At 50.3% G+C, this 19,145-nt stretch overlaps 1 protein-coding gene across 1 annotated transcript in view; it reads left to right on the top strand.

The window, feature by feature from the left end:
• The window catches only part of DOCK1 (dedicator of cytokinesis 1), a 474,607-nt gene that overhangs the window by 44,466 nt on the left and 410,996 nt on the right, over positions 1–19,145 (top strand). The window contains exons 5-10 of the mRNA XM_065894212.1: positions 3,038–3,162; positions 4,638–4,736; positions 5,682–5,754; positions 11,123–11,226; positions 11,792–11,975; positions 16,458–16,555. Coding sequence (XP_065750284.1) covers positions 3,038–3,162; positions 4,638–4,736; positions 5,682–5,754; positions 11,123–11,226; positions 11,792–11,975; positions 16,458–16,555 — 683 coding nt within the window. The remainder of the gene's footprint in view (positions 1–3,037; positions 3,163–4,637; positions 4,737–5,681; positions 5,755–11,122; positions 11,227–11,791; positions 11,976–16,457; positions 16,556–19,145) is intronic.

Here is a 19,145-nt window from a genome sequence, read left to right as displayed (position 1 = left end):
TTCACAGGGAGAGCTGGGCACTCAGTGTGCCTCGACGTTATTGCTTCGTTTATTTTAGGGCATTTTAGGGACATGTTCTTTCTGCTCCCTCTGCCTTTCAGGGCTGTTGTGGGTCATTGTCTACTCTGTCTGTTAAAACGATAGGAAAGACATCTAACATCAGCTAGATTGAATGTTTGCCAGTCTCACCTGTAGAGGAGGTAAGCGTGACACTCAGCAAGTTAAGAAACGATGGAACACCTATTGCTTGTATGAGTCAAGGCTGTTCTATATGCAGCTAATTGACTGGGACTTCCGAGTGGACATACTGTTTGCATTTGGATTCAAGGTGCAAATTTGTAGATGAGGATAGCGTCATTGACATCATGCATTTATCTTGGGTGACCTGAGGAGGCCCTCGTGTGCAAAGGGAAACCTGGGAAGCTTCTGGTTCACGCTGCTTGTGCCTCCCTTACAATTGATAGACTTAAAAAGTAAGTCTAAACCTCTATGATAATCTCATGATCGATGCCTGGGAAAACTGTACAGCTGATCGTTGTTCTGGCTTGTTCCATGTCCTAAGTCTGGGGCTGGGCTTCCCACAGCGAGCAAGCACGGCTTGAGTGAGTCCCCCACATCCTCGGTGGCTGAGTGACCACTGAGAGGCTGTGAGCACTGCACCTTACCCTTTTGGGGGGGCTCTGTCAGACCCCCGCCTTCAGCCTCGCAGAAACTGTGCCTTCTTGTATACGCGTGTTTACGGAGACGTGCATCTCCTTTGCACGGTGGGAGAGCCGGCCGTGTCACTGTTGCTGGTTCTCCTACCTTCTCATGACCCGCTGGGAAGCCCTAGGTCCTTCTGAAGGATCCTGGTGGGGAAGCAGAGTTGTCGCCGGAGCTGGGAAGGCGGCTGGAGGCTTGGGTGGGCCACCTGTATCTGCTTCCAGCCTCCTTCCTCCCCAGAATGAGAACCTTGTAGCCCGGGAGGCATTTGCTGAGACCCTCTTGTGAGTGAGTGCCCATCGGGGGTATTGACCTCCTATAAATGGGGTCTTAATTCTGGGCTGGAGTCAGGATCCCTAGGCCCATCGGAGGAGGGGACCCTGAGGTTCAGCCACCTCCCTGCCCAGCGCATGCTGCCTCTCTGGCTGATGAGGCCCGTATGAAGCTGCTGTGGCCCTTTTTGATGATGGCGTTGGTGCTTTGATAGAATTTTCAGGCGGAGCTCTTGTACAGACTACCCTGCCTTATCCATCAGGCCGTTTAGTGGTGAGTGGCCTGGGAGGTTAAGTGACTGGTCTGAGGTCACACAGCTAATTAGCGGCAGGTCCTGGACCGGCAGCCTTGCCTCCTGCCCCCAGCCCTGTGCGCCATCCTTCTTAACTTCTCCGTGGTCGCTATCGGCGATCACAGCCCTACTTCTTTTCCAGCAGCTACTATGGCAGTGGTAGCAACCCGCTGGGATTATTACAATAATGACTTTTAAATGAAAGCTTAATCTAATAGTTGGATACATTAAAAGCCAGAATAGAGCAGTCTAGAAAGCAAAAGAAAAACAAGAAACCAAGGGGATTTTTTCTCTTTGGGGATCCTTGTTCTTTGCCCGGAGCAGGTCATTTGCTGCTCCTGGCCACACTGTCGAGGCAGCCAGACAGACAGCAGAGCAGCCGTCAGAGCGTAGCGATGCTCCCTCTAAATCATGCTGCTAATGAAGCTTGCAAAGTTTTCCCAGTCGGACCATTACCAGGGGCTTTGTGTATTCTCAGGAGGAGGCAGCGTCTTGAGCTCATTTGTTGCATGTGTGTGTGGGGTTGTGTTTTTTGGGGGCACAGTTTAAGGCCCATCTCACTTAAAAAATGTATGAGGCTTTGCTCCCTGTGTCCCCGTTCAGGATCTTGACAACTGCCTGCCAGGAGGAGAGAGGATTCTTTGCAGAAAGTTTCTCTCTTGACCCATCCCTAGTCCCTGATCCTAAGTGTCAACTCAGGACATTGGCTTGTGGTTCAAATACTGTTTTTGTTCAGCTCCTCAGTGGAACGAAAAGGAGGCCAGTGTTGCTGGTTATCCTTGGTTTGCCAGTGGGTGTTGGGGTATTCCTTGGCTACTGAGCCTCAGATGACCGCAGCCATGCCCTAACGAGGGGTGGCGATGTGGGTTGCAGTGGGCCGTGGATGCTGGGGGTTGGGGCGGGGGAGGGAGGCTAGCATCTGCGCAAACCCACTGACAGCATTCGAGCTGCCCCGGGCATGGGCTGCCCATGGAGTGTAAGAGCTCCTCTGCCCACGTGAAACACCAAGCAGATAATTAGAGGCCCTGACACTTTCCTCTTTCTTGCAAGTCTTTTTTTTTTTTTTTTTTTTTAAATGCCTTTTATTTTTATTTAAGATCCATCCACTTTATTTTTTAACATCTTTATTGGGGTATAATTGCTTTAGAGTATTTTTTTGTTTTTGCGGTACGTGGGCCTCTCACTGTTGTGGCCTCTCCCGTCGCAGAGCACAGGCTCCGGACACGCAGGCCCAGCAGCCATGGTTCACGGGCCCAGCCGCTCCATGGCATGTGGGATCTTCCCGGACCGGGGCACGAACCCATGTCGCCTGCATCGGCGGGCGGACTCTCAACCACTGCGCCACCAGGGAAGCCCCCTCTTGCAAGTCTTATAGTGATGAAAACTGCCTTTGTCATGCTGTTAAATGCGGACACTATTTTGTAGAAAATATTTCATAATCATCTAATACAGTATTTATGATACTCTGCTAGGAATGGCAAAAATCACAGTTACACTGTGAATAATGGATTGGTTTCTTTTTTTTTTTTTTTCTTTTTTTGCGGTACGCGGGCCTCTCACTGTTGTGGCCTCTCCCGTTGTGGAGCACAGGCTCCGGACGCGCAGGCTCAGCGGCCACGGCTCACGGGCCCAGCCGCCCCGCGGCATGTGGGATCCTCCCCGACCGGGGCACGAACCCGTGTCCCCTGCATCGGCAGGCGGACTCTCAACTACTGCGCCACCAGGGAAGCCCTATGGATTGGTTTTAAAGGTGTAATTTTCTCCCCCCAGGTGATGTCCGAAACGATATCTACGTAACATTAGTTCAAGGAGATTTTGATAAAGGAAGCAAAACGACGGCAAAGAACGTTGAGGTTACAGTGTCTGTTTACGACGAAGATGGAAAACGACTGGAGGTATTGATTGTTGCAAAGTTGAACCTGTAGGTTTAAGTTTTACTTCCCAAGTGTGCGCCTTGGCTCTGCTGCAGAATGCCAAAAGCCACAATCTCATTTCTGGGGAAGAGTGTTTGCTCTTTCTTCCTTTTCTTCCCTTGCCTAAGAGGGCTGGTTTCTACCGGGTCCCAGCAGCCGGCCTGTCTCAGGACGACCCTGGGGTCCTGACCACCTTCTTTTTATTTATTTGTTTATTTTTGGCTGCGTTGGGTGTTCATTGCTGCGCATGGGCTTTCTCTAGTTGCGGCGAGCGGGGGCTACTCTTTCTTTGCCGTGGTGCGCGGGCTTCTCTTGTTGCGGAGCATGGGCTCTAGGCGCATGGGCTTCAGTAGTTGTGGCTCGTGGGCTCTAGAGCGCAGGCTCAGTAGTTGTGGCACATGGGCTTAGTCGCTCTGCGGCATGTGAGATCTTCCTGGACCAGGGCTTGAACCTGTGTCCCCTGCATTGGCAGGCGGATTCTTAACCACTGCACCACCAGGGAAGTCCAAGTGACCACCTTCTTTTCCAAACTCTATCCTGGGGTCCCACTTGCTGGTGTAAACCCGAGGCTCAGAGGGCGAATGATCACATTAGAAGTTCAGATACGGTTATTAGCATCTTTTGAGACAGATGGAAACTGAGCCCCAGAGAAATCAGTCACCTTGCGTAAGGTCAGAGAGCTCATGAGAGGTGGAACTGGGTTGTGAATCTGGGCCTCTGAGCCTTGTGCTTTGCTCGGTGGTGGTTACCAAGACCTCCTCCTGCGTGGTCACAACAGCCTGCGGGTGCCCTGGGAAGTGCTCAGAGGCTGCGGCCTTCTCTGAGGACTGGAGGCTGAGCCCAAGCTGGGGCCCTCCGCCAGCTGCTTCTCTGGCCCGTGGCTGCAGCCTGGGCTCCCCTGGGCCCACGTGGCCGAGAGCAGTGCCCTGTGGGTGCTCCTGAGGCCCAGCTGCGCCAGGAGGTGGGTGGCATCCTTTCTCTCTGGGTGGCCTGTGTCCAGTGTCCCTGCCCTTTTCCCCTGGGCTTTACCGGTTTCGCTCTCTGTAGAGGCGAGTGGTCAGTGTCTTGTGGCTAGAGAAGGGACAGAGTGCTGCCACCTCCTTTTTGGTCTGCAGCCCTTTACTCCAGCCGCCGAGTCAGGCAACTTGCTGCGAGTCCAGGGTGAAAGTTATTAGGGGTAAGGGTACGAAGGATGGAGGACAGTAGCGTCCCCATATACCGCATAGCCATGAAGATCTTAGATGCCTTGTGAGCAAGGTTTTCTGCTGGCTGCTGGCTCCAGCCAGATCTGTTCTTCCATTGCTGGGAGGTGTTCCATGGGCCATGGGGTTTTTGGTGTTCCCCGAAGGCCCTTTTTCCTTCTGGATCATCAAACCGGGCGGGGGCTTGGGGGACATGGATGCAGCCTCAGACTCTGTGAGGGCTGATGCGATCTCTTTATGCCTCTTCTTTTAAAGCATGTGATTTTCCCGGGCGCTGGTGATGAAGCTATTTCAGAATACAAGTCCGTGATTTATTACCAAGTGAAACAGCCGCGCTGGTTTGAGACGGTTAAGGTATCATTTGCATGGTCCTTTTCCCATGGGGTTGATTATGAAATGCTCATTTGTACCCTGAGGAAGTCCCTGCCTCCTGCCCAACCCAGGGCTGCCCACCGTGGACACCCTCCGCCAGCCCCCAAGGCACTTTCAACAAAGTCCTTTAGGGTTGCCAAGGAACCACGCTGGTGTTTCTTGGAATTTACATTTACTCTCATCTCCTTTTGGACCTAAAACCAGGACTTTCCTGGAGACAAATACAGAGTCCTTTAAAGATAGCAGTTGTCTTTCTCTTCTCGGGTCTGTTTTATGTGTGGCATGCTGTCTTTACACCAAATGGAAAAAAATAGAGATGATAATACACGGAGGACATCGCTGGAGAGATGCATCCTGTTCCCTTGGCCTCGGTGCTCTGAGGCTCCTAAGGCAGCCCGCTGATACCCCCACGCAGCCCACACACCACGCACGGGCTTGGGTACTGGGACACCAGGCCAGCAGTTGGCTTTGGAATACAGATGTTAGCTATGAGATTAGGGACAATCTTGGCTTAAAGGCAGCAGGTATTAAGTCTTTTTCTTTTTACTGTAAGTCACAAAAGGACCGCCTTCTTGATGCAGCCGAGGGCAGGTCCCTACAACTGTAGAGGGAATATAGACACTTCCGAATCGGGGCTAAAAACGAAAATGGCAACTTTTAAAAATAGACTCTTCACGCTGAGGATCACATTTAAAAAAAAATTCAGCTGCCTTGTCCAGTGTGCTCGGCATCCCGGACAGTATTACCTGGTGTAAATTTTCAAAGGGCATTTGCTTCTGGGATAGTCATACAGGGGATGAGGTGTGCGGTGTCTTCTCCCTGCAGTGCAGAAGAGCGTAGAGTGGTCCAGGATGTCTCCAGGGGAACAAAGCCGATCAAGCGAGAAGATGTTCCTAAAGGTGCTCAGCTTCTCTCTTTATTCTGCAGGTGGCCATCCCCATTGAGGACGTGAACCGCAGTCACCTCCGGTTTACCTTCCGACATAGATCGTCCCAGGACTGTGAGTAACCACACGCTTCGTTATCCCGTGTTTATCATGCACTTACTCTGGATTGTTCTAGAACGTGGCTACTGTAACACTGTGAGGTCTTGACACTTCAGCTCCGCGCCCACGCGAACCCGCTCCCGTGAAGTGCTATCCACTCTGACTGAGCTGATCCCAGGAGATCTTCAGTTTCTTCTCGAATTTGTCTGATGAGGTGCCGCTCCTTCCTACTCACCCCTTGGGTTTCCTCTTTCCCCTTTGGCTTGTAATACTGCCCCATCCATCAGAAAAGTCACTGAGATATAATACCTAGATTTCAAAAATTGCTTTTAATGCTCTTGCACCGGCGTTGAAGACTCTGGCTCTGCTGCCAGCTGCTGGTGCCTGGAGCTCTGGCTTGCCTTTTCTCGTCCACGTTGGTGTAGCCTTGGCCGTGATGCCAAGACTTTGGGAGGATAGAAGTTTGAATCAGTCACCTTCCGGGAGGATTTATTATCGATGATTGAAGTTTGTCTCGTTACCTGTGTTGAATTCATTGTCTGCTAAGGGCGTCACCCTGTGCTAGACACTAAGTAAGATATCACAAGGGGAAGATATGCCCCCTGCCCTTCATGGTCTCTATCCATCTGGCAGTGGGCTAAGGTTTGAGAAAATAAGTGATGCTGGGTCATGTGTGCAGCGGCATCGAGGGAACGGTGGTCTGGGTGGACGCGTTTGGCACCCGGCAGCCTGTGGGGGCCAGAGCCCTGCGGTTGGGGGACCTGAGCCCTGGCTCTGTGTGTCTTCACAGATGTTTCAGCCTGAGGGGGGGAATGCACAGGGGCTGCCAATCCCTCAGCAGGGTGCCGGCCATAGGATAGGGCTCCACAGGACCACCGCTGCTGCGATGGTGTGTCCACCCTCCTTACTGTTTCTGGGGGCCTGCCTGACCTGTGCCCTCCGCAGAGCGTGGAGCCCGCAGAGTCAAGGGTGCAGGAGAGCAGCCGGGAGGGTGAACACGTGAGCAGAGGCGTGAAGTTGGGGGTACGTAGACCCCCATGTGGGACCAGTGAGAAGCTCTGTGAGGTTGAAGAGGCGCGAGGACTACAGGGCTGGTGTGTGGAAAGTGTGACTGTCAGCCCGAAGATGTGCTTGCGTGGGGTGAGGCCGGGAGGTGGCTGAACCAAGGGGTCTGGAGCAGCACGGGGTCCCTCGTGGTGAGTGGGCGTGTGGAGGATGCCGGGGGAGGGGTGGGAGCACTATGGAGCATCATTCCACCCCTCCTCTTGTCCCAGTGCTTAAGGGGCCAGCTGAGAAGGGGTCGGGGCCCAAGCAGTGTGGGAGGCGCAGGGTGTGAAGTCTGGGCAGTTTGGAAAGCCGGGCCCGCCCCATTTCGGGCCAAATCCAGGCCACCAGGCAGCGGGCTGGGGTCTGCTAACTGTGGGCACTCCTGGATGGCTGAAACGTGGATGGATAGGATGTTCGGACGGACGCGGACACCTCTTCGTACGTGTTCATCGTGCTCTTACTCTCTCCTGGCGCAAGTGTTTGTACCACGTTACTTAGATGAGTCCTCACCACGATGCCATGTGGTAGATCATTGGCGCTTCCTACATTACAGATGAGGAAACTGAGCCTCAGAGACCCCACCTCAGTGGCCCAGAGTCACCTGATGGTCAGTGGAAGGCCTCTGGTTCCCACCTCAGTCCTTGTGTCTCCCCTGCCTTTGGGGAGCACCGAGGCCACTGCCGTCATTTGGTCTGTGTTGAGCACCTGCTGTATACGCAGCTCACACAGAGAGTTCTCCTCTTGCCAGACTTAGGTTGGGTTGAGGCGTGAGATCGGCTCGCAAGAGCCACGTGCGGAGCAGCGGCCTGGGAGCGTCGTGTGCATTAGGCAGAGGTGCGGGGTGAGCAGGTTCAGGTGGGTGATTGGAGGAATTGGGGGCAGGTATGTCCTCAGCCAAGTCCCAGAAGGTGTGGTGGGCCCAGCGCCCTGCACACCGGAAGTTGCCGGGGGTGCGAATGGGCTGCAGGGGAGGAGAGGGTGGGGAGCCCTGCTGCAGGGCAAGGACAAAGTTCTAGAATGCACAGGGGACTTGTCTCAGAAGCACGCTCCCTCTTTAGAACAAGCTCATTCTCTCTAATTAATAGATTACACCAGGGCAGAGGGATCTCTTTGGTAGCATTTTAATTTTCAGAATCCTTGTTTCTCTTGTCAGTTTTAAGTACTCATTATAGACAAGATGCTATCACCCAGCCTCCCACGACACACTTGCGTAATTAATGAAGTCTCCCCGGCCACAGCTGGTGGGGTTTGGGGAACGTGTCGAGCATTGCAAGTGTGATGCTGACGCCGTCCCGAGCTGTCCGCTGCCGGCGGGATGGGGGCCAGCGGGGCCCCTGCTGCGGCCTCGTCTGCAGATGCTCTGGGTCAGAAATGGGAGGAAGGCCATGCCGCGTGCCCTCCCCGCCGCCCCAGGCAAAATGCGCGCTCTTTACCCCTAGTGGAAGAAAGTGAGGGGGTTTCTCGTACCGGGAGCTGTCTTTGGGGCCGGGACGTTGGGCGCTGGTGTGACCGTCTGACGCTCTGCCGCAGCTTGTTAGCCGTTCCGAACGCATCAGCTGATGTTCTATGTGGATGCGGGCAGATGAGTGGCTTCTGGGGCCGGCCTGCCAGGAGCCGAGTTTCCCTTGTTTGCAGGGGGCGGGTTGGGTCCGCCAGAGCTGCCCGCCCTCTGGGGCACGTGGCCGCCTTCTGTGGCCTCTGACGTTTTGTAAATTTCTTGTCTGCCTCATAATGGCTGCTAATGAGGATGTAATAAATGCAGTCCATCCCCTGTGTGAAGATGCAGAGTATTAATAAAAGGTGCACTTTTAAATTGTGTGCTACTTAAGAGTAGGGTCAGGGGAAGCCTTCTGCTGGCAGATATGGTCACGTGTCCTGAACTGCAGCTGCTTTCAGAGAGATGTGTTTTTAATTTTTTTCATGTCAACCCAAACTTAAAAGGATCTCTTCCTTCTCACCCGAACACTGAGTTTTATGTTTTTAAGAACCCTTTCACAAAGTTCTTTCAATTTCTAGAAGTACATATTTTTTGCTTTTATCCCTCCCTTTAGCTTTGGTTGGTCAATCGTTCATCCAGCTAATTAGCTAGCATTTATTGAGCACCTAATGTGTGTGCCAGACCCGATGGACACCAGAAACGCAAAGACTAACGAGACGTGGTATCTCAGGCAGTGATGTCCTATAGCAAATATTTTGAGCCCCTGACTCAAGGTGGGCAGATGTATGCTCTTCAGCCTCTGTCCTTTCATCTCCAAAAAGAGAATCTGGGATCTATAATTTTTTTTTCTTTTGGCGTCCCAGCGGCCATGGCTTATGGGCCCAGCCGCTCTGCGGCATGTGGGGTCTTCCCTGACCAGGGCACGAACCCGTGTCCCCTGCATCGGCAGGCGGACCCTCAACCACTGTGCCACCAGGGGAGCCCATGGGATCTATAATTTAAAGGTCTTTTCTAGCCCTGAAACTCAGTGTTTCCGTGCTGTGTTCAGCTTACATCTTGAAAAATTCATCACAAATCCATTTCTTCAGTCCAGACTCCTCATCTATCTCTACCTGATCTGGCACCTGCCCACCTTGGAGCTCTCACTGCCTACCACTCACCAGCCACACGGGCTTCCAGTCCCCAAGCAAGGCAGGCCAGTCCCACTTTAGGGCTTCCGTGTTTGGCCATCTCTTTTCCTGGAGGGTTTACATCTTGGCTCATACGTCATCAAGAAGGTCTTCTCAGAGAGACCTTTTCCAACCATCCAGCTGGGTGGTCCCTGTTCCCATCAGCACGCTTTAACAAGCCACCAATTTTTGTTTTATTTGTTATCTGAAAGGACTTAAAAAAAATTATTTATTTATTTTGGCTGCACCAGGTCTTAGTTGCGGCTCACCAGCTCCTTAGATGTGGCATGCAAACTCTTAGTTGCGGCATGCATGCGGGATCTAGTTCCCCGACCAGGGATTGAACCTGGGCCCCCCATTAGGAGCACGGAGTCTTACCCACTGGACCACCACGGAAGTCCCTGAAAGGACTTGTTTGTTGGCGTCTCCCCATCTACAACAAATATTTGAGTACCTAACATATATAGCAGGCACTATTTCACGCACTGGGGAGATAGCAGTGAAAAAATACACAATGTCTTGTGCATGGGAAAGCCCAGTGGGTGAAACTAACAATAAGCACCACGTCATTGTCTCCCCCTCCCCTGGCCCTTTCTCATGCACAGACACCCTACAGGCTTGGTAATCTCTTGGTAATCTGTTGTCTTAATCTGCTTGGGCAGCCATAACAAAATACCATAGACTGCGTGCCTTAAACAACAGAGATTTACTTTCTCACAGTTCTGGAGGCTGCAAGTCCGAGATCAGGGTACCAGCATGGTCAGGTTCTGGTGAGGACCCTCTCCCAGGTTGCAGACGGCCGCCTTCTCTCTGTGAGCTCACACGGAGAGGGACCACTCTGGTGTCTGTTTCCCTTCTTATACGGGCACCCGTTCTATAGCATCAGAGCCTCACCCTTATGACCTTTTAATCCTAAGAACCTCCTTATAGGCCTTTTCTCCAATACAGCCACATGGTGGGGCGGGGGGTGGTTAGGCTTCAGCATAAGAATTTTGTTGAACAAATAAAACATAACAGCCCATAGCGACTGTGAAGAACTGGCCAGGGTAGGCATTTGCTCTTCTAGGCAGGCTGTTCACTTCAGAGCAGGTGATACTTTGGCAGAAACTTGAACAAAGTGAGAGAATGAGTCTCACGTGCTAATTCTGGGGGAAGGACTTTCTTGCCAAAGAGAACAACATTTCACAGTAGGGTGTTTAGTCCACATGGGACTTTTATTTGTGGAGGGTGTGAGGTGAGCACCCATCTGTTTTGTTTCTCCCTGCTGACACTCTGAAGGGTCTGTCCCTTCCAGTGGTCACTTGCAATGGCCTGTGTTTTCATGCCCTGTTTGTTCCCACTGGTGTGTGAATCCCTGTGTTAAAAACCCACCGTCTTCATTGTTACCACTTTCCAGTTACCGTTGGGTTTTAGTATTGCAGGCTTTCCTCCACGTTCCTTTCCAAAACCATCCTCCTACTGTTGGTCCTTTACTGTAGAATCAGTTTTCAAGTTCCACAGGGAAGCTCTCCCATGAGACTTTGATTGTAATTGCTTTGAATTTACAGATTAGTTTGAGCACAGCTGATCCTTTTATAAGTGAACGTTGTCTATATCTCCGTTTATGTTTACTTTAACATCTGTCAGAACACTTTTGTAATTTTTTTCAGAAAGGCAGCCCTTGCAGCATTTTATGGCGTTCTTTTTTGTTGTGATGGCAGTAGAAAATGATTATTAATTTCTATTGCAGCTAAGGATAAATCCGAGAAGATATTCGCACTCGCTTTTGTAAAGCTGATGCGCTACGATGGGACCACCCTAAGAGACGGGGAACACGATCTTATTGTCTATAAGGTACGCTCTTCTGTTGGTGCAGTGTTGCTAATATTGACTGTTTCAAGTCTTTCTGGGCTTCCTGGCCTGAGCTGACATTTCCCGTCTTTGTGAGAACACTGCTATCTAGCAACATTTAATTATGTAAATGAACATTTCAGATGACCAGCTGTCCCTGAGGAGAGAAGCTGATACACGGTAACACGTTAAGTGTTGTTTAAGAAAACCCTCTGCGTGAATGTGAATTCATCTCCAGGAATAAAAGGGAAATCATTAAAATAAGCAGTTTAGCACCGGGAACTCTGCTCAATATTATGTAACAGCCTAGTTGGGAAAAGAATCTGAAGAAGAGTAGACATGTACACGTATAACTGAATCACTCTGCTGTACACCTGAGACTAACACAACACTGTTAACCAGTGATACTCCAATATACAATAAAAAGTTAAAAAAGTAAAATAAGTGGTTTAGCAAATGATAAAGAGCAAATATCATGACGGTTGACAGGATTAAGGATCCTAAGGGGTAGAAAATATTGCATGGGATTGTCAGTTGTATTTGACCTGTCGCATCATTAAACCCACAGGCTGAAGCGAAGAAGCTGGAAGACGCCGGCACGTACTTGAGCCTGCCGTCCACCAAAGCCGAGCTGGAAGAGAAGGGCCACTCGGCGACGGGGAAGAGCATGCAGAGTCTTGGGAGCTGCACCATTAGTAAAGATTCCTTCCAGATCTCAACTCTCGTGTGCTCCACCAAACTGACCCAGAACGGTGAGTTTGGGGCCAGAAACGGGTTCGCCCCTGGAGTTTTTCTCCTTCAACCCCATCTTTCTCGTGCTCCCTGCTGAATGGAGGAGGCTTCCTTAGGTCCCTGAAGCCTGCCGGTGAGTCATTCACACCTTCCCTCCGTAATGGCCCGTGTGGATGCTGTTGGACAAGGAGAGAGGGAGAGGGTGACATTGTTCTGCTTTGAAACTCACGTTCTGATTTTATGCTAAGGATGAACCTCAAAGAGAGATAAAGCAATGGATTTACTTTAAAAAAAAACTTTCTGGCCAAGGGAAGGGAGAAATCCACACAATTTGGAGTCAGACCAAAGCCCTGAACTTGAGCCTTGGCCCTGTGCTAATAACCCTGGGAATGACCTCGAACTAGGGTCTCTGAGCTCATTTTCCTCATCTATACCCTGGCTATAATGCCTGCCTCAGAGGGCTGTCTGAGGGCTACGGGAGCTCTAGGGGGTGAGGCCCCTACCCTCCTTGGGTCTTCCCCTCTCTCAGCTACTCATTGAGATAGTGACCAGTTACCTTTAGTTTTACAAGTTGGTGTTGACGACATCTCTAGTCCCCCTGACAGCGAGATAAGGCACCCCTTGCTGACGCGCTCACACCAAAGTGCGACCTTAACGCAGCATCAGATGGTGCCCAGTGTCCCCGCGCTGCGGGCCGGGATGCTCGGCGTTGTTCCCACGGACTCGCAGCCTCCCCAAGGCATGGCCGTGCGGCCGGGGCACTCCTGATTCAGAGCACACCGTCTGGTCGAGGCAGAGGGTCCTCTGCACAGATCTTACATTGAAAAATCGAGTTCACCAAATGTGATGGTCTCACAGCCGTGCAGAGTAGCTTTACGTTCTCTTGAAAGTCAGCTTGAAAATCCGATATGTTTTCCTCTCAGCCACTGATACGGATTTTGATTATTCATGTCGGTTGCTGTCGTGAATCGTGTTCCCGGGGGTTGTCCGTAAAGCTTGGCAGTAGTCTCGGATGGGCTCGAGGGACAGTCATCGTTTGGACTTTAACAGGCTGATCACAGGACAGAAGGAACCTGTCATCTGGAAGGCCCTGCGTGGTAGTGGAGAGTGCGGGTCCTGATCAGACTTTCACTGCCTGCTCTAGTAACCTCCATGAGCAGATGGAAACCCTTCCCTGGGGCACTGCGTTCCGTGCACGCGTGGGGAGGGGTAGATTATGCACAGGGAGTTTGCAAGTTTAGTGCCCAGGGAGCATGCTGTCAGCAAGGCGGGTGCTGACTTGAGACTGGCTTATAGGAATGATGACTCCGTGGGTCAGATGTTACCCTCTGGATATGGCCCTGATAGTCAACTAGCCTGACGGCTAGCTACTCCTTCTAGGGCTTCATTTAACTCAGGGCAGCCTGTCCAATGGGGCACTTAAGCTTCTGCTTTGTCTTGCCATCTTCACTGTGTGGGAAGCCACCTTCTTAGAAATGGGTCATGTTCCAAAAGCACGTTCGGAAGTTGTTATTTGGAACTTGAATATATTTTCCCCATTAAAACAGTGTGTTGAATAACGGTTAGGTTGTGAGGCCCACGCACAGAATCCTTCTTAACCCACATATCCCTGGGGAAGACAACTGTGAACTAGGGCATTCTCAAGGTATTAAGTCACAGTAATTTCCTGGGGAGATGTGTCCCACCTCCTCTCACCCTTAAGCTCTTTGAATCTCACCAGACACAGGGTAATCCCCTCTTGGGGACCGAGGGGCACAGCACGCTGGTCTCTCCAGTGGCTGTTGCCAGGCAACCAGGAAATTCCGATGTGATGCCGCTCACTAAGCGTGAGGGGGACACATCTTTTGTTGTTCATTTCACACCAGCCAACAATGCCTCTTTTCTGGATGGTGGCGTGTCAGGTGTGTGCAAGATGGGGCTGCCCCAACTGGCCTCTGGCATTGAGTCCCAGATTCTCATTTAAGGGAGTCATTTTTCTGAAACTGTGTCTTATTACTGCGAAGTTCCATTTCTTAGGGAAAAGTGTGGCTGAATTATTCATCGAGGTTTGTATTAAACATCTCTGTTCTCGGCATTATGCTGGATGCTTTGGGGGATATAAAAAGAAGTAGGAGACGTGGTTCCTCTCCTCCATCAGCTTACTATGTAATTAGAGAGAGAGAAGCCATGAGGCGGAGAGTTATTACGAGCCAAACTGTGGTGGTTCCCTGGGAATGAGAGGGGACAGAGAGGGTGTGGGGCTGAGCAAGCTGCCCCTCCTCAAAGGTGTTTGTCCACTGCTAATTTGCCCAGCTGTATCTTTTCTCAAAAGTACAACACAGAGATGAACCTCAGCCTCCCTCTAATCCAAAGTGCCACTAACTTTGCATGAATGGGATCCAGAGTATTAACTCACCTCCATTAAAAAAAACGCTGGTGGACTTCCCTCGTGGTGCAGTGGTTAAGAATCCATCTACCAATGCAGGGGACACGGGTTCAGTCCGTGGTCCGGGAAGATCCCACATGCAGTGGAGCACCTAAGCCCGTGTGCCACAACTACTGAGCCTGCGCTCTAGAGCCCGAGAGCCACAACTGCTGAGCCCGCATGCCACAACTACTGAAGCTGCGTGCCTACAGCCCGTGCTTCACAACAAGAGCAGCCACCGCAATGAGAAGCCCGCACACCGCAACGATGAGTAGTCCCTGCTTGCTGCAACTAGAGAAAGCCCTTGTGCAGCAATGAAGACCCAATGCAGCCAAGAATAAACAAACAAACGAACAAAAAACCAAAGATAAGCGGTACCTTCTAGCATTCGAAAAAGCTGTTTAAAAATAAAACAAACAAAAAAAACCCACAAAAAGAACTGCTGGTAACTCTTATGATGGAGATCTCCATTAACCCTGGGACTGAGAGCGTGTCTGGGCAGGATGTAGCCTTTCTCATGACTTCACTTTCAATTAGAAATGAAAACACGTTAACCTTCATGATGAACGGCTAAGATGTTCACCTCTTCGGTGGGTGGCTGCTGTTGGTCTTCCTGCCTGGCGTCACACTAAGTGCTCTCTCCACATCTTGCCGTTTAAGTCTTGCACCAACCCTGTGACCCAGGTAACACTGTGCCCATTGTTCAGACAGGAAAACTGAGGTGAAGGTACTTGTCCAAGGTCACATCTTGGTGGCGTGGCCCGGCTGGTGTTTGAGTCTACTCTCTTTGCATTCTAAAGACACTAGGATGCTGTCCCCTTCACATTTTCCTGTTTGTAACTCTTCCCTTCATCGGCTGTACTTGGGGGTAAGGTGATATAAATGAGAATGTGTGTTTGGTGCTCATCCCCTGTATGCCTTTTGTGTGGTTTGATCCTTGAATTATAACTGGTGTCTTGCGTTCACTGAAATTCTACCTATTGCCAAAATTACATATATTTTTTCAGTATTAACTAGGGTTTTTTTTTATGCAGACAGTTTCTGTAGCAGAAGTTCATTCCCGATGAGCAAAAACAGGAAATTAGATGTGCTTTGCTAACTGTGTTTCTTCACGTAATGGGATATTAATATGACGTCAGATGAAGACGTCCTTTCCCAGAGATGTTTTGGATTCTGTTTTCATGCCTTAAACAAAATCATTTCTCAACATGGTCTTCCACATTTAGTCTGCAAAAACCAATACGTTCAACTTGCAATTTTTCCATTAGAAAAGAAACATACAGAAACTTTTGGAAGGGCCAGGACTTGGTAAAGGTGGCAAGCTCAGTGCAGCAGTGGTCTCCAGGGCCAGGGTTCCTGTCTCCTTTGGGGACTGTCCCCTTGCATTCTCAGTACTTGAATTTATGTTGGTTATTTATTTTATATTATTTTATCTTAAAAACCTAAGAATCTTATTCTTGAACAGGAGAAAACCCCTTGGCAGGAGCTGCCAGGACAGCACTGAATGGCCAGCAGCCTTGCAGGCCTGCTGCTCTTCTCATCTGCCTACTTGTGGGTTGGAAAGGCCGGTCCCTCTTCCATGCTCTGATCTGCCTTCTTGTGGGTTCGAGAGGCCGGTCCCTCTTCCGTAGGCTCCCCAGATGCCTTTTTTTTTCTGGCGGTACGCGGGCCTCTCACTGTTGTGGCCTCTCCCATTGCGGAGCACAGGCTCCGGACGCGCAGGCTCAGCGGCCATGGCTCACGGGCCCAGCCGCTCCGCGGCACGTGGGATCCTCCCGGACCAGGGCACGAACCCGCGTCCCCTGCATCGGCAGGTGGACTCTCAACCACTGCGCCACCAGGGAAGGCCTCCCCAGATGCCTTTTGAAAGCTTCCACGTGGAAATCATTTCATGGTAAACGTAGTTGGAAATAATGCATCCAGTCACACTGGGTGTCAAGGATGTTGCTAGAAAGTAATGAAATATTTACGTGGCGAACGTTTCCAAATAGGCTTGGTTCATCTGTTCAAAAAATTATTTAGAGGACCTCACATGATGGGTGAACGAGGGGGACAGAGTCCTTGCTGTGAGGAGCTGATGTCCGTTTACCATTTCCAGTGGACCTGCTGGGGCTGCTGAAGTGGCGATCCAACACCAACCTGTTGCACCAGAACCTGAGGCAGCTGATGAAGGTGGATGGCGGCGAAGTGGTGAAGGTAACGTGGCTCCCATGCTGGTTCTGGTTGTCTTGTTGTCCTTACGGATGTGCAGAGGTGTGGGCTCCGCCTCCCAAGATGGTACAGGCACGCCTCCGAGACACTGCGGGTTCGGTTCCAGACCACCGCAGGAAAGCAAGTCACACGAACTGTTCGGCTCCCCAGTGAGTATCAAAGTTACATTTACACTCTACTGTAGTGTGCTGAGTGTACGGTAGCATCACGTGAAAAAAAACAAGTACAATGTACAATAGACAGCCAACAGGGACCTACTGCATAGCACAGGGGACCACACCCAATATCTTGCCATAACCTATAATGGAGAAGGATCTGGCTTTCTGAGCTAGACCCCCGACAGGGGTCCCTACCGCATTGTTCTGGGTTCCCATCGTAACTTAAAGGGAAACTTCCACAATGTCCAGAGCCCTTCATGTCCTGCAAGTGTCGGAGGAGGATGTCCTCAAATTCCTTGCAAGAGTTTTAGTTGCAAACAAAAATGACTAAATAAAATATTATTCACAATTAAAAAAAAAAAGAAAAGAATCTGAAAAAGAATAGATATATATATGTATACGTACAACTGAATCACTTTGCCATACACCTGAAACTAACACAGCATTGTAAATCAGCTATACTTTAATTAAAACCAAACAAACAAACAAGGGAATTCCCTGGCGTCCCAGTGATTAGGACTTTGCACTTCCATTGCAGGGGGCACGGGTTCTGGTTGGGGAACCAAGGTCCCACATGCCTTGCAGTGAGTGGAAAAAAACAAAAAAAGAAAAAAGTTTAAACAAAAGAAACCCCTCAAAATTAAAAAACCATGTCCATTAAAAAAACCAATTAAAAAATAACTTTATTGCTAAAAAATGCCAAACCGTCACCTGAGCCTTCAGTGAGTGATAACAGTCACATCAAAGATCACTGACCGCAGATCACCATCACAAACGTAGTATTAATGAAGTTGGAAATATTGCAAGAATTATCCAAATGTGACACAAAGGCACAAAGTAAGCAAATGCTGTTGGAAAAATGGCTCCAAGAGACGTGCTGGACCCAGGGTTGCCACAAATCTTTGATTGGTAAAAACCACAATATCTGCCAAGTGCGATAAAACGAGGTCCACCTGGTCATAAGCCTTTTAACAACTAGTGTCTTCGGGATGTTGACATATACCTCTAAGGCAACAGAATCCTTCTTAGACTCTGGTCCGGGGACCGCGGGCTGGCTTCACTGTGGTGGCAACAGGCTTTCGAATCAACCAAGTCTAGGGTTCTGCTTCCTCTTCCAGTGGGTCCTCACTGTGGGGCTGACACAGGTTCAATAACATCTTTAAACCTTGCTTTCCCCTACTGTAAAATGGACATAACCAGAGTGCCTTGTTCACAGCGTCCCTGTGGAGGTTAAATGAGGTGCTGGCCCCTGGGAGGTGGTCTGGTAGTATCGGGATTTATCACCATCGCTGTCATGACCATCCCCGTGATCGTTAACCCTGGCTCTCGACTCACCGAGGAGCCCTGTCATTGATGTGGAGAGCTTCGTGGTGTGTCAGAAAGATCACAGCGCTCAGTCTTGTCTTGGCCGTTTTCCTCCCATATGGTCTTGGATTGGTTGCTTAGGCTCACACAGAGCAGGCCCTGGAGCAGGGCCCTGGAATCTTCATCTACGATAGGACAGTCAGACTAGAGTGATCGGAGGTCCCTCTGAGCGCTCAGATTTGGTAATCGTTGGTGGTTCCTATATTTTCTTCAGTAAAAGGCTCTCCTTGCCACTCCTGTGCCCAGTGACTTCTCCTTGTATGTAAGGAAATGCATTTCTGTGGCCACTGGGCTCCACCTTGGCTGGCGTGCAACAAGCCGGGCCACCACTCGTGGCTGCCCGAGAGCAAGGTCCCCACGGCCAGGTCCGTGGCGCTGCCTCAGTTCTTTATTGTCCGTGAGAGGTGCTTGCGGAGGGAGACGACCTTATCTCTGTGAAGATAAATTACTTAAAATGGCCTTAATTAAACAGCAGTGAGGTTAACTTCACTAGAAATTAATTTGCTGGCACCGCTCTCCTAAATTCATTGTATAAGCGTTCAAACATATCCTCACTAATCTTCAAATTTTAATCACCTTTTCCTGGCCCTTGTCTTCTTCTACTGGCTTGGACAATGTTAACTGCATTTTAAACTTCCCTGGGTTCTATGAATTCCCTAATTCAGATGAAAACTGGGTGAATTAAGTTAACATCACTTTAAAAGACCCACAGTTAATGAAATTGTGTCCTCTTTCACTTTTCGGTCCCTGTATCACATCAGGAATTGTATTTATGTTGAACTATTGACACACTGACCAGGGAAGTTCTAGAACCGTCTGGTTTTATTGCCCCCCCCTCAGTTCCTCTTATCTAATCTATTATCACATCCTGTTGTTCGTCCCTGGAGTTCGTCCCTGTTCGTCTCACCTCTCTCCCTCTCCTTCCTGTGTTCACTGTGGTACTGCCCAGGGTTGGATGACCTGTCCGGCCCTTACTTGTTTTGCCTGTTTATTCCTTCCCATTGACAGTGTAGGCCTGGAGCAGGGAATAGACTCGTCTAAGGCCACCAGGC

This window comes from Phocoena phocoena, chromosome 16 (genome assembly GCF_963924675.1).
Source record: "Phocoena phocoena chromosome 16, mPhoPho1.1, whole genome shotgun sequence".
In the NCBI taxonomy this organism is placed as follows: domain Eukaryota; kingdom Metazoa; phylum Chordata; class Mammalia; order Artiodactyla; family Phocoenidae; genus Phocoena; species Phocoena phocoena.
Note: the sequence above shows the minus strand (reverse complement) of the source record. Positions and strands in the feature narration are given on the sequence as shown.